Below are 15,491 nucleotides of genomic sequence, written 5' to 3'. Positions count from 1 at the left end.
TCTCTTTCCCCCATAGGTCTTTGAGGTTACATGTAATGACCTTGAAAGCCCAGCAAATGTCTGTTTGTCTAGATTTATTAAATGATTCATATTTTAGCCTGAACACAGACTTCACTTCAAGATTTCCTGCATTCTTCTTACGTGACTGATCCTCATGTTTCCTTACGTAGCCTTTTTGCAGCAAAAGTTCCTCAGCTTGTTGTTTCTCAACAGTCTTAACTAATAGCAAGCAGGATCTACCAAACAACAAAACATTACTGCCGTTTTGGGCTGGAGCCCTGCAGGTTTTCCGTCCAGGCAGACAGTAAAATAAAGAGGCACCCCTGGTTTGAAAAGCTTGCAACAGCTGCGTCTTGTGAACTACAGTATAGTAGCACACCTGTGCATTTTAAAAGTCACAGGCATTCAAGGAATGTGTCATTAACTAATAACTCGCTCAACAATTTGCTACTCTAACCTGCTGCTCACGTTTGAAGTCACAGTGATGTTAAAATTGCTTCCAGGTAGGAAAATAAGCAGAAATTCAGTCAGCTGTTGAGGATAACTCATTGACCATTAAGATGGGAGTTTATGGCTTCAGATGAGGAAACAACTCCCCTCAGAGGATGCGTTTGAACCCACTGTAGCCTAGATTAGGGATTCTGGTAATCTCTGCGCTGCTGTGGTTTTAGATTACACTCATTCATTTACTTGTAAATCCTTCAATGCCTTTAGTATCACTGTGTGGGGGAGGTTAGGGGTTGGTGTGGGCGGTGGTTTACAGATGAGTGACAGAAAATAGAAAAATCCCAAGGTTGACAGTGATGGAAGCCCTTTCCTCTCTGAGAGGATGATCTCTTTTCAAATCAATACATATGAGAATAATGGCTAATCTTTTCCCGACCTCGTGGACAAAAACCCATTAGACTAGATATTAATACAAAACTCCCTGAAAACTTCAGAAAACACAAGATTCAACATGCAACCTGTTTAGCTGCTCATCTTTTTGTGTTTTTTTTTATGCCATATTCCCACTTCATATCCTCTTCAAACAAATACTCATCTTCTGGAAATAGTTATTTTCTCACCTTTATCACCACCTGCAGGAAAAGATTTTATTACAGTAATGACTGATGCAATTAATCAGTGACTGATATAAAAAAAAAAAAAAAATCACCTCTTTCCAGGAATAATCTTCAGAGTAAAAACAGCAGCTGAAATAGCAGAAATGTAACACCACTCAGTTTACTGATCCGCAAATAGCTTCCCACTTCCACGACTGCCCGACGTCGCCAGCGCCGTCAATACGCACAGAAAACAACACAAACCACAGTCACGCTTCAGTCTGTATTAATGAGTTGAAATATTTATTTCAAAAACTGGAAAAATAAAAACAAACCCACCAACATAGTTTTAGTATATCATACAAAGACATATTTCAATGTTGCTATGTGAGTATTTGTTTCTACAGTGTGAGGCAGTTTGAAAGGCTGGCTGAGCTGGTAAAACTACAGACACAAACCCAAAAGAGACAAAGAAAGGTTAATAAGGATTTTTTTTTTTTTTTTTTAAAGGGAAAAAAAGGAAACCAAACATCATTCAAGGTGCGTTCGATTCATCATTCAAGACACTTAACATACCACTGAAAGTAGATGCTCACTTATATAGTATTTTTTGTTTAATATTACAATCTCTAATGAAATTATCAGTTTGTCCAAGTGTGGAGGAAGAGTGATAACAGTGGAAACTGTTGTCAAATACAAATACCTGGAGTTAACAGTATGGCATGTCCGTTCTAAAAACCTGGTAGAAGCAGCAGAATGATGATGTGAAATGGAAAAAAAAATTAAACCGTCTTGCTCCAAAGTCCATTTCTTCTTTTCTTTTTGGAAGAAATATTGAATAAACTAAGTGAACAGCATCAGTTAAAAACCCAACATCACAACTTTTTAGATACACGACTGAAGCGGAGCATCAAAACCGAGTATGTTAAGACACAAAATCATGATCGGCATTGTAAAAACAGGAAAAAGGTGAATGGTGTTGGCTTGAAAACAAACGGCTGCTCATCTCACGGCTTCCACAAAAAAGGCATGAGCGGCACACAGGGTCCACCGGAAGCAAGCTCAAAAGTCATTTAAAGTTGGTCTCAGCAGGATTTTTCAGTTAAATAACCTCCTCAGGAAGAAATGACTACTTTGATGATGGATCATGTGCACCCTTTTTGTATCGTGAAAACTCAATCAGTGTTTACTTTAAAAGATGCAGACACCAATGTGAGATTAAAAAGAAAGTAAAACATTACTTCCAACAGTAGAAGGCCATCTTTTTTTTTTACACACAGCTACCTGGTCTTAGGGAAACTACTGAGAACACTGCAGTCTGAGTATGGCATACCAAAATACTAAGATCAGCCGATAAACAGAGTAAATCCTGTTCGATTCTTCAATAAAGGTTTGTTCAGTGGAAGTGCCTTCAATGCTCAGTATGATTAAAAAAATTAGTGAACTAAAACAGAACAAGGTATTCGTTTGCTTCTTGTGCAGATGTTATGTGTCGTCCTCACCGTGAGCGGCGAGATCTCCAGAAACGTACAGCGGATCACAACTAGAAACAAATACATCAGTAAAAAGGTTTTCACTTCACTGAACAGCTGAAAGGGGTTGCCTCTCCCTCTACCCTGTTCCATAAATTAACCGTTTTAGAAAAAGACAAAAAGAGACAAAAAAAAAAAAAAAAAAAGGAGGAAATCATAAAAAGTAAGCTCATGTTAGTGTTTGAGAAACTACCTCGTTCAGTGTGACGAGGTAGTCGGCAACCGAAAAGCTCACAGAGGCCAAAAACTGTTTGGAGACGTTAAAAAAAGTTTCCATGTGAAAACCCAAAAGGAGGAGGGGGGAGGTCGCATAAGTTAACAGTCACCGTCGTTACAATGGCGAGGACGTGAAAGGCAGAAAGTCCAGTTAACCAGCCCGCGAAGCCGTACGGACTTCATCAGGTGATAACTCACAGTGAGAAAAGAATAGGAAGGAAGTCAGGAGCCGGCGGGTGTGAAACTCCACTGATGGACAGAGCTCCCGCAACTTCAGGAGCTCAGGACGTAGAAGATAAAAGATGCACGCCACCGATATGATACCGAGACATGAAGTTTCTTGACTCCTTGATGAGGGCGCCGTCATTATAGACAAAACCCAAACAAGCGAGAGAGATAATAAATACTTGGCACAACGGATAGACTTCACTGGTGCTGTTCACCAGCGCAGCTCTGGAGGAGAAGCAACGGGGTTCTGCGGCTGGAAAGTCAGGATGTGTGTTTTCTTTCGCTCTTCTCCGTTTGTTCCTCCCTCCGCTGGCGCCTGTCGCCGAGCCCTTGGTGCGGGGGCTTTGTGTGGAAAGCGTGCAGACGTGTGGAGACGCAGGGTTGGAAAAGAAGCACCTTTTCATTTTGGCTTAGATAAACAAAAGAAAATAAAGGTGTGATGGAAAATGGTTTCTATAAATAGGAAGAGGCAGACAGGAGCCGGTCTTGTGATGGTCGAGGGGTACGACAGGGGTGTGGCACATCTCACCCAGTGCCTGTGGATGAAGCAGAAGAGAAAAACATCAAAGTGTTTTTGCTTTAAAGGTGGAGTATGTAAGATTTTCAATATTTTCAAAATAAATTAACTAATAAAATAACTACAATCATAATTAGATAAGTTTTTTTTAACATGTAGGTTGCAGTCTGTCCATATTTGATGCGTTATTAAATTACAAGTTTAAATAATGACAAATGACAAAAAGCACTTTTTTTTTTTTTTTTTACTGGTAGGCAAACATTTAGGAAGGGTCTTTGTCATTAATTAAACTTGTAATTTAATAACACATCAAATATGGACAGACTGGAACCTACATGTTTTAAAAAAACTAATTATGATTGTAGTTACTTTTTAGTTAATTTATTTTGAAAATATTGAAAATCTTACAATCTCCACCTTAAAAAAGTTTACACTTTAAACTTTAATAGTTTAAAGTGTATTTATTGCAACCAGGGTGGCGTTTTTCCCTCACCTTCCTCTTCCTCGCCCCATCCCTCTGCTACGCCGGCTAGTTCGTAATGCTTCTTCCTCAACTCGCCGAGACGCTCCCGCTCCTTCTGCAGACGAGTCTCCAGCTCCAGAACCAGGACCTGGAGAAAACACAAGACGCGTTTACAAATCATGGAAATGGGGGGAAACTGAACAGACCTTCCCGTTCATCCTCACAGATATTTCTTTTCCACCTCTATGAAAGCTTCCTGTAACCCTGTTAAAATATAAAGGAGCGCTCATCCATTGTCCATGGGAATGCCCGGACATACAAAGGTTTTGGGAAAGCATTTTAAAGTGTTTGTCTGAAATATTTGGAATCAAAATGCCATTATGTGCCAGACTTTGTATACTGGGAATATATCCAGAAAATTTTCCACAGACTAAAAAATGAATTCATCTGCTGGATTTTGGATTGTTGCATGCCAGGAGGGTCATTGCTTTAAATTGGAAGAATATGGAGTCACCCTTAATTACACAATGGGAAAGAGAACTTTCAGAAAATACTGGACTGGACAGACTGACTTATATTTCCAAAGGTAAACTAGAAAAATGTGTGCAATTATAGGGGCCATATATGACCATATTAACATCAGGAAGACAGGTGAAACGGATGTAAATTGTGAAAACATTTATTTATTTTTATTAATTTGACCTTGAGAATGTTTTTTTGGCTGCTGAGTGTGATGTCATATGTAAATGCATAACTACTTCCAGGTTCTAACCTCTCTTAAACTTCACAGAAGAGATAGTAGAGATAACAACTTTAGTTTCCTTGGTGAATTTAAATTTGAAAGTTAATAATTGAGGTATTAATTTTACATTAGACACTTGAACTTTATTGAACCTGGAGGTAGAGATATGATGCCATCACTCTACAACCTAATATTGTCTGCATAAAAGGTGCATGCTATGGTTATGTCTGTGTGTGTGTATGTGAATGTGAGGAGTTTTGTTATAGGTGTTGTTTTCTTTGTATGTTTATAAAAATTGAAAATCAATAAAAATATTTGGGAAAAAAAACCCTGTTAAAATCATCGTTCACACAGGTTTGATTGAAAATAAAAAAGGAAACAAGAGATCTTTAAACAGGAGCTCTCTGTGCTTTTACAACAATGAAGCATCTGTGTGTGAGAAGGTCCAAGCCTCCTGTGTTTTCCCTTCAGTGTGGGCGAAACAGAGCCGCAACACACGGTTCAGTGCCCGTATGAGGGCGAAGTTCAGCTTTTCACAAGATGGAAAACAATATACCTTCACTGTAAAGCAGGAGAGTTTGCACAATCAAAATGTTCTGAGCTAAGTACGATAGTGGGTACCTTGTGGAAGTTCCTCTTCAATTAGTCTCAATTTAAATAAAATCACGTTTAAGACACACTATGTGGGTTTTTGTAGATGTTTTTTTCTCAGGATCCTTCTCTGCCATTTACCTGTGCGTCCATCTCTTGTCGTTTGATCTGGGTGAGAGTCATGCTGGAGAAGTCCATCGTTTCTAGAAAACAAAGAGTTCCCAATCAAACCTTTTTACTTTTTCCCATGACCTTGTCACACCCCCCCCCCCAAAAAAATCAAAGCTACATGTAAACAAAACTATGAAATATCCGAATGTTGCTCACCTGTATCTTCAATCTGGGACTTCCCAGACTTTGTGGAGGCCACGACAGCAGCGGTGGCCTGTGTGACACCCCGAGATGCCTGCTGCAGACGATGCAAGTTGGTGCTGTCTTTGTCTGCTTTTACCTGAAGAAGGAGAACGGCGCTGTTAATGCGATCTGCAGCACAGGCTGTTGCTTAATATGCTTCAACTGCTTAAACAGTGTTAGTCCAGCAAAGACAGAAAACTCCCAGCGTTTATAGGAGAGAAACAGAGTAAACATTTTCTCACCTTGGAAGCGGCCACCAACTGTGCTGTGCTAGCAGCGATTTCATGTGAGCACACCATCAGTTCCTCAAACTTCCCTTTGCCCTGCACCACCAGGTCAGCAGCATCACTGCAACAACGGACATGAGTTGAAGCTTGGACCACTTAGATCAAAACATAGGAAGAACATTGATTAACTCAGGGGGTCCAGAGTTAGTCCTCAAGGGCCACTGTCCTGCATGTTTTTGATGTATGTCTGCTCCAACACACCTGACTTTCTTTAAATGGACTCAACAGCCAATGAAGTTCAGCACAATGACTGATTCATTTAAGTCAGGTGTTTTGAAGCAGGGATACGAGGAAAACCTGGAGGACCGGAGCTGGACATCTCTGGATTAGATTTACTGTCTGAAATTCTTTTTTTTTTTTGCTCTAGTTGGAAGTATTTTCATGCTTACACCATGACCGTGGCACCCCATCCGACTGCTTTCGAGGCAGAGATCAAGCCCTCTGTCCAGCGGGAGTTCTTGGCATAAAACTCCTTCATGGAGGCTGCCCCCTGGTGGACATAAGAGCAGATTTTACGACATACAGACCACATTGTGCGTTATGATATGAGCACAGGCATGGCCATATTTAGTCTTCTTCACCACAGAAAGAAATCAGCCTTTTCCACAGTTTGCAGGAAGTCAATGTTAAACTTACAGAAATAATTGCAAGTCTGACAATAATCACACCCTGATTTCAAGTCAGTTTTCTTAAGTGCTGCATTGCTCACCCTCCCACTCTCCACAATGTCCCTTTGCAGATCCTTGGAAGACAAAATGAGCTCCTTGATCGCCTGCATCAGCTCGGTGCAGGAAGCCAAAATCCTGCAGGGGGCGACAGAGCACAAACACTAACATTCTGCAACTACAGCTCATGCAGCAGTGGTACCTCCGCTTCACAGGACTGGACCGTCACACAGATATCTTCCAGCTTGATCTAGCCCGGTCTGTTGAGTCTGTGAAGCGTGCCGTTAAAGCATATCATCATTTAGAAGCACGTGTCTCAGAATGAAGTAGCTTTTTTCCCCCTCATAGTGGAGTTCATGCTTGACTGATGCACCGCTGACCTAGTAATTTTCACAGGTCACTTCTGTAGCTGCAGTAGTTGTTTTCTTAACCGTCTCCCAGAGCAATAGTGCAGCAGACACTGAGCAAACAAGTTTGCTTTTTGTTATTAATAATTAAGTCACAGAGGGAGATGAGACACAGTTTTAACTGGATTACAAACGTTCAAACACTGAAATCAAAGATCAGTGATAAAACTCATGTCAAGAATGTAATTACAGAACATTACATGCTACACCGCCTTCGGTTTACACAAGCTTTGTGGCCAAATTGATTAAATTCTTTGCACATGGCCACTCCGTGCATCCCTGTCTCTAAAAGTAATCTTAGGAAACTGATGTGGCTTGCAGATTTGCTCATTTATAACAGACAAATTAGTTCCCCCGACTTTCATTTCTCTACTCAAAGCAAAGTTTTTCTCACAAAATATACAATCAAGTGCTTTAAAGAGGAGAAAGGGCATGACAAAGACACACATAGAGGAAGAGCTTGTTTGTGGGTCGACTCTATTGCTATTTTAGGAAAATGTGACGTCCTTGTCAGGGTAATGAGGGTGAATCTGTTCAGCAGACCTAGTTCAAATCATATTGCTCAGTCTTTAAGCTCATTCATATCCAGGATATCCAAAATATTGCTGTTGTCTGGAACAGGGCTTGGCATAAGTCACTGTCCACTGGCCTGGGGCAACCAAACCATGTTTGTTCAAGCAGAAAGATTTGCACAGTTGTCCGTTTACGCAAGGGAACAACAAACATGATGCACCTAATTATTAGTTTCTGGTAGCTGTCCATCCGTCTGCAGATGACAGACAATGTTCAGGGGTCTGCTCTTCTTATGGCGTTCTCTATCTTGAACACAGAGCATGAGCTGCCGGCTGAGTTTGGGCTTGAAACGTTTTCCTGCCACATGAGTTTTAGCAAGTTTGTGGTGGGAAATCCACTTCAACAAAATAGAAACTGACAGGGAAGCAGCACGACACGATGAAGTGAAACAAGAAGGGAAATTAATCTGCTTCCTTAGTTGCTTATTTGAGATAGTTATTTGAATACTGACAAAGTGTGACTCAGAAACTCAGGCCGTGACCCCGAGCTGAAGTTTAATCAGGTAAAAAAAAAAAAAATCCCTTTGATGATGCTGAGATCAGCAACTGATGCTGAACAGAAAGAAGCAAATTTACATCTTTGTCTTTTTATGACAGATAAAATTAGAAATAAACATTAGAATAAACTTTTCACCAAACATCTCTTCAAAATACATACAAAAAATGATTTGTAATTGTAGATTAATACAATTCAAACTAAGAAGTTTTCAAATGTACAAGTCACAAACATGCATCGTAATGGTTTGTGATTATTAGTTCAAAGTTCGAGCATTTTAACCTTCATCATCTTCCCTTTTCTATGTGGACATGAAGGGGAAGGAGCTGATCGCCAGTCAAGATTTGTTAATAAAAAATGATATTCTCATTCAAGTGTATCCTGCTTTAGCATCTCTTTTAACTCCAAATGGGCCAGACCTAAAACTGGTCAGTGAAATGACACATTTGTTAATGAAACATTAACTGAAATAATGTTCAAGAAAGAAACTCGGGTTACTTCTAACAGAGGATACACCATCATCTTGTGCTTGGAATTCAGTCTGGTGTTTCTGCTCCAACAATTATACGAGTGTTACAGAGGAAAAGTGATTCCCTACGGCTCCTCACACGGCTCTAATTTGAGTCTTACCTCTCGTTGACCTCCATCTTGATTCCTGTATCAACTGCTCGAGACTTGTTCAGCATTTCCTGTCGGGGCGTTCAAAAGCATGGGGGAGAAAATAAAGAGACACTTTGAAGTTAACACTGCTCTGATCTTATCTATCTATCTGCTGTTCTCTTAGGACCACAGCTAAACACACACAGATCCAGAAAGTCACCTCTATCCTGGAAGCTGCTGACTCCACGGCAGCAGAAGTGGCAGCCATTTCCTGCTCCACGAGATCGCCCAGTTCCCCTTGCTGCAGCTCTAAACCCCGGGGGCGCAGTTTCTGGAATCATAAAGGCACGAGATGATGTTTGCTGGACAAGTCAAACACCAAAGTGATGTCTTATATTAATAACAATATGAAATAAAGACCTCTGCGGTGGCCAGAATGGCCTCCAGAGCCGCCTTCAGCTTGCCGTCGTCTGCTGCAACCAGACTGTCTTGCTGCTTCATCTGCCCGAGCAGAGCCAGAGCTTCTGCCCCGCAAGATTTCACACTCTCTGACAAGGCTGACAGGACAAAGACGTGGAGGATGGATACATTAGTGTCACCCAAATAACTTCATATGAAACGCACCTACAGAAAAAGACCAACATACATCCCAACATGATGCTGTATGGCAGGGTGGGTGGTGATGGTTACACTGCTTTTTATAAAAACATCAAACTGACTAATCCATGCATGCTAACAAGTAAAGGTGGCATAGATGCCTGCAGCTGCTTCCCTGCAGGCACTTTGTCAACTAACAACTCCCTCAGCAGCTTGTTTTTGTGCAGCTGATGCAGATGCAGCTGATGTTCAACACGGTGTTGACAAACTCATACCTGCTGCGGTTAAATAGTTCAGAAATGTGCAAGAAAACCATGAAGAACCCTCCTTTGATGCACAGTCTTGGCTGCAGGTCCCAGATTCACTTTTATGTGTTTGTTTTCGTTGCAGTCACGTGGCTTCTGGCCAACGTTCCATTACATTCAGGCATGTTTAGACTCGCCATTTTTAAAGAGAACAAAAAACATTACTTGTGTGTGAAGTCAGAAACTTTCTTCTCTCCCTGGATGTTTTGGCTGCTGCAAACATAACTGAAGGCTATTTCTGGTCCGGCACGACGTTTAGATCAACAGTATGGTCTGACTCAACCGATAATTACTAACTCTTTCTGAGTACTTTCATGCATATAATAATTAGGGAATGAAGACAACCATACAACAGACTTAATAAGCCTGATAAAACAAACAAAAGAAAAGACAAAATCATGCCTGAATGGCAGATTATATTAACATAAAATCAAATGACATTACATGCAAATGCTTGTTAAATGGTGGCAAAAACTGACCAAAACAACCAAAAATGTCAAATAAATAACAGATCAGTAATATAAACTGTATATTACATGAATAAACTAGAAGTGTAGAGAGTGCAGACCTTTGCTAAGCCATTGTTTTTTCAAGTCGACTATGACTTTGGGTAATATTTTTGCATTAAAACCTTGAATAACAAAATGATTTCTTTCTGTCCATAAAAAAAGAATCCTTTAAAATAAATCCTGTTTCCAGGCAGTGATCTGGATCACCCCTGAAATCTAATCATATCTACCTTATTCCATTTTCTGAAAATTTCATCATAATACGTTCATAACTTTTTGAGTTATGCTGCTGGCAGGCAGAAGGGCGGACAGACCTCGGCAGAGGCGATAAAAACCTACTTGTTTAAAACAGCTGACTAGTTTCACCATCACACAGAGCGCAATTACAGAAGGAATTCAGTTTGTTGACTCAAATGAGAGAGGTGGCACTCTGCTAATGTGCACAGGAGCAACTTTCCCATAAACCTTTACAAAGATCATTTCAAAGTAATTGAGTGGAAAAACTGGCCCGGCAGGAATGACAGATTTCATGTTATTGGCTGCCATTAAGAAATACACCATGTTCCCCCACAGGTGATGTTTCCCAAACAATAGATAAATGCTCTGAACTGAGATTGCATTGATTTGTGTTTCTATAGATACTGAAGTGTTTTTCCACCATAGCGTGTCCCTCTGTGCAGGTCGCTCAGCCACAACGCCCCGCGCTCTGTTGCACACACTCTTCCTGGGAACTTTCCCAACACTAACACGTGTAATATTATCCACTGTGTTTGGTGCTCTGCAGCCTGTTTATTTTAACTAAAATGCCAACTTGTGTTTGTGTTTCGGACAAAAATTAATTTTCAAAGTCCCTTTTGTGTATTAATCTCCACTATATTCTGGTGCCGTATCTTTGCAATGCTGCAAAGTAATCGATGGAGCTTTTCATTACAAAGCTTAAAAACGTCACTCTTCATTCTTTCCACTGAAGGACTTACAGAAGACACGCAGCACATCAGGATGGCTACTCAGACATGTCCGGACATGCACATGTCTGACTCAACCAAAGATGAATGTCTGGATACATCTCTGTTTGCGCCACACAGACTTACCATCAGCCTGCTCCACAGGCACCATGTGGGAGGTGGCACTACCCTGAACGATGGTGTCGCCCACCAGGTGGCCACACTGAGTCACCACTCGCACTAGCTCTGACACACCTGTACGAACCAAAACATGCCAAAGTATTAAAAATAAACCAAACTTGTATGGATTTCCCTTTTCAGGTCTACATAACAGAAGTGGAAACATTCAGAAAAGACTTACCACCATTTAGCATAAATGCATTTCCTACTTGTGCCTCACCTGTGTTGTCAGCCAAAAAGGCTTCTCTGGCATGATGTAATCGGCCTACACAGTCTAAAGAGGCTTGGCATCTTGATGCAAGATAATCTGCAGAAATGGAAAGAAGTGTGAGAATGTGATCATAAAGGGTAGCACGCATGGCGCTAACAGGTGCAGACGTGCTGTTTTTAGAATCAACGTCTGACCCGCGGAGCTGGTGCAGCTGATGTGTGCCGGGTTGTCTATCTGAGCCAGTGAGTCCTGTATGATCTTCTCTGCCTCCTCCAACGTGCCCTGCAGACTGGACCAACGAGCCGCCACTAGCTGGCTCTCCAGCGCCTGCTCCCTGCTCTCCTGTGGAGGACAACGTGCTCACTTAAAAGCCACTGCACACACCCGACTTGTTCATCTCTTTTACCTGCGATGGCGTACTAAAGTAGTTAAGACAACGTTTCACCTTCTCATTGAGCTGATTCTGGAGGGCTTCGGCTGCCTTCACCCCACTTTCCCTCTCAGTCGCCAGAGAGCTTTGGACGCGTTGCAGCTCCTGTCCCTGGGTCGCCAGCTCAGCCTCCACCTTTGACAAATTCTGCACCAGCTCAGCTTTCTCAGACTCCAGGGAGGCCAGCTGAGAGCTGAGCACTTCGCTCGACTGCGTCAAGGAACAAAAGATGGTTGAATTTTTTTTAAAAAAAGACAGCAAATGACAGCAAAGAAGAATGACTCTGAGAAGAACGTGGTCAGATAACACATTGCTGCCAGGACGTGTCAGGGCGTGGTGAGATGCAAGCGCTCTGACCTCATAATATGAAAGAGTTTATCTTTAGCCACTGATTATGGCAAGATTCGCAAAGTTTAAACTTGAAGAGAGCTGTAGAGTCTCCAGAGAGGCTTGGGTTGAGGTCAATTTTAAAAGGCAAATTAGGAAGTTGTGGTTGTGCAAGTATGGAGAAACACAGGGGTGAGGAATTACAGCAGTTGTGTAGTTACAACACATCCTTCTTACCTTATATGAAAGCAAAATGAAGAAATTCAGGGCCTTTAACTATTAACCTTTCTGCTTTTATGCAATCAAGTGTGTGAATTTAAAAAAAATGCTAAAAGACTTACAGTCTGAGTGTCAGCAGGTCCAACAGAAAAAAAGATACAAGCAAGAAAGAGAAGTTAATGCTGTTTTTATGAATAGAGTCCGTAAAAACTGGGAACTGAAGACACATGACAAGAGCAAGGAGACACTATGAAACACTGCAGGGAATTAGAGAGAGATTGAGGAAGACAGAAAGGTGACAACTACAAAACTAGGACATCAAGAGTGGGAGGCTGGGAGACACACAGTTGGTACGAGGAATTGCTTGTATATGGGAAAACATCTGACAGTGAATGGAAAGAGGGAAAATCAGTCAAGTTAGAAAGGATTGTGAGGGTAACTTTATGAGTCCAACACAAAAACTAATTAAGAAATCCATTCATAAATACTCTTCATCATTTTGTCAGGACAGAAGCATCTAAGAGCCGATAACTGCAAGCTTCTCTAAGAGGGACCAAAAAACTGTGTTTACATCAGCAGCTGCTTGGAGGAGATTTCCCTGATTCTGGGTTTTCAAATAGCTTTTTTCTCTCATTTTTCTTAAATAAATGCTTTTTGTTGTCTGCCGCAGACATCAATTTGGCAACTTCAGGTCCTAACTTGTGGAGTGATGATAAAACTAAGAGTTTGTAACACCACTCAATCGATCATAAACAGCATTGTAACGTTTTAGCATCAATTCTGTCAGAAGACAAAGTTTTAACAACTAAACGAAGGCATGCCAGACTGAGATTTTTAGATTGATAAAGAATGACCGTAGCAGAAATGGAAAAGCGTTATTTCAAGCATACGTTCATCGACAGAAGTTCAAGAAAGGTTAACTTCTGCTACTTCGGTGTCACTTCTAATAGTAAAGATTTCTTCCTTCCTGTTCTGAACGCTGCAGGTAAGCCTTGTAAAAATCTACCTGATCCAGGACATGTTCAACCTTCTTTGTGTGCCAAAAAGTAGAGAAAAAAAAACCTAAAAAAAAAAATAGCAGACTCACAAGAATGATGCTGCAAAAGTGGGTGTGAATGAGATTTTTGAATGATGACGACTGCAAACTCTAGCAGTCCATTTTTAGAGCTCCTCCAGACTGAATTATTCCATTAGGATCAACCGGGTCTATTAGTCAGGTGGAAAAATGTATGTCATTAATCTTTCTGTTCCCACTTGCAGCAGCTGATGCTTCTTCAGATTAATGAAAACTGGGGCATTTTCAGGTTTGAGACTTTAAATGTTCATAAAAAGTGATTAAAAAATATTAAAGTGCTTTGAAGAGTGACCTGTTGGGTTGATGCCATGGTGGTCTTCAGGGAGTCCAACTCTGCCCGGGTGGACATCAGCTCATTTTGGAGCTCCTGAAGCTGCTCTACCTGTTCCCTCTCCTGAACAAGAAAAGTCATGAATCTTCATTTAGAAAGCTCACAAAACAAAAGCTGATGACATGTACGTCATTCCTCACCTGTGTGTCAGCAGCTTCCTGTGCAGCTTTCACCTTCTCTTGCATCTCTTTTCTCACTTCCTCCACTTCATCCTGGGCTGCTCGGGCTACAGTCATCTGCCGGGTCACCTCTGCGTTCTGCACACAGAAACATGAAAAAAAACCAAAACAAATAACACCAAAATAATCAGGACAGAGCTCCAATCCTCTGCTCGGGGGGGGAATGAAAAGAACAGAAGGAGAATAGCATGTAAGCAGAGGTATGATGTGTCCTCACCTTCCTCAACAGGTCTGCATGGCTCTGAACCAGCTCTGTGTACTTCTCCTTCAGTTTGGTGTAGCGCTGCTCGTTGGCCTGAGCTTTTTCTGGTAAACCAACAAACACAGCAGGTGAACAAACATCATCGGTGTGAGATCTGATGAGGAAACCAACAAAGGTCTTCCAGCTGTTTGCTAAAAACTTTTAGTTTTTTTCTTCTGATTCAAAAACTAAGATCACTTTGATTTATAAGGATGCAATTTTAACATGTAAACCATAAAGAAAAAAAAGAGCCAACTCATGCAACAGTACTTTTGTCCTGCATGTTACATCTGCTGGTGTGTGTATGTGTGTGTGTGTGTGTGTGTGTGTGTGTGTGCTGTGACAGGATCCATCATTTTTAAATAAAATGCTGCCTCACTCTCGATCTCTGTCAGGCTCCGCTGCTCCTTCTCCGTGTCCTCCCTGACCCTCCGCAGGTCATCCAGCTCTGCCTTCAGGAACTCGCTCTCTCCAACAGCCTGCAGCCTCAGGTGGCTCTGCTCTGCAAGCTCCGCCTCCAGCTCGTTGACACGCCCCCTCAGGGCCTGACACAACCGACCACTCTGGTGGCGGACAAGACAGCAAAAAAGAGAGAATAACCACACTGATGCAAGGCTGTTCTGTACACCAAATGAGGGTAAAACTTGGAAGCATGTCCTTACCTCTAGTCTGAAAGACTCCAGCTCCTCCTTCAGTGCACGGATCTCCTTTGTTAGCTGTTCAATCAAACGGTCTCTGGAAAACATAAAACGCAAACAGTAGTGTCATAACTACTGAGCATCTATCTGGAGATTTTGGGGATTCGTACGTAACCCTGTTTCATATGCTACAAAATATAACAAACCAAAGACCTATATGTGGGCTCTTAATATGAACGGATGTTAAATGAACAAACATTTTCTAGACCAGCAAGGCAGGGCAAAAAAGAAATACAGATACCATGAAAAAGAAAAAAACATGGTTCATGTGTTTCATCCAAATTACATGAAACTTGGTACCATGTTTGGACATAACGGCTTACATGCTTACATTAAAACCACTTTTTTTTTTTTTTTAAAGGTAAGATCAATCAATTACTATGTCTCAATATCACAAAAGCAGTTACAAAGAAGAAGAAGAATTCTTTATTTGTCAGTACATATTACACATATCCTCCAGACTTAAGCCCGCCTCAGCGGCTACAAGGCCACCATTCTCAGTAATTGTGACATCAAGCTGCTTGGTTCAGTA

At 41.3% G+C, this 15,491-nt stretch overlaps 1 protein-coding gene across 1 annotated transcript in view; it reads right to left on the bottom strand.

Moving 5' to 3' along the window:
- Positions 1-1,331: 1,331 nt before the first annotated feature.
- Positions 1,332-15,491, bottom strand: part of hip1 (huntingtin interacting protein 1) — a 50,814-nt gene continuing 36,654 nt past the window's right edge. Inside the window, exons 13-31 of the mRNA XM_079246935.1 lie at positions 14,924-14,996; positions 14,641-14,824; positions 14,238-14,326; positions 13,982-14,098; positions 13,803-13,904; positions 11,905-12,099; positions 11,654-11,801; positions 11,469-11,555; positions 11,216-11,323; positions 9,134-9,270; positions 8,934-9,044; positions 8,744-8,802; positions 6,683-6,776; positions 6,363-6,463; positions 5,929-6,034; positions 5,660-5,783; positions 5,474-5,535; positions 4,030-4,147; positions 1,332-3,555 (exon numbers count right to left, since the gene is read on the bottom strand). Of these exons, the coding sequence (XP_079103061.1) occupies positions 3,545-3,555; positions 4,030-4,147; positions 5,474-5,535; positions 5,660-5,783; positions 5,929-6,034; positions 6,363-6,463; positions 6,683-6,776; positions 8,744-8,802; positions 8,934-9,044; positions 9,134-9,270; positions 11,216-11,323; positions 11,469-11,555; positions 11,654-11,801; positions 11,905-12,099; positions 13,803-13,904; positions 13,982-14,098; positions 14,238-14,326; positions 14,641-14,824; positions 14,924-14,996 (2,026 nt within the window). The 3' untranslated portion in view covers positions 1,332-3,544. The remainder of the gene's footprint in view (positions 3,556-4,029; positions 4,148-5,473; positions 5,536-5,659; positions 5,784-5,928; positions 6,035-6,362; positions 6,464-6,682; positions 6,777-8,743; positions 8,803-8,933; positions 9,045-9,133; positions 9,271-11,215; positions 11,324-11,468; positions 11,556-11,653; positions 11,802-11,904; positions 12,100-13,802; positions 13,905-13,981; positions 14,099-14,237; positions 14,327-14,640; positions 14,825-14,923; positions 14,997-15,491) is intronic.

The sequence above is a fragment of the Telmatherina bonti genome (genome assembly GCF_933228915.1).
Source record: "Telmatherina bonti genome assembly, chromosome: 9".
Lineage (NCBI taxonomy): Eukaryota > Metazoa > Chordata > Actinopteri > Atheriniformes > Telmatherinidae > Telmatherina > Telmatherina bonti.
The sequence above is the reverse complement of the archived record's forward strand: the minus strand, read 5'-3'. Positions and strand labels throughout refer to the sequence as shown.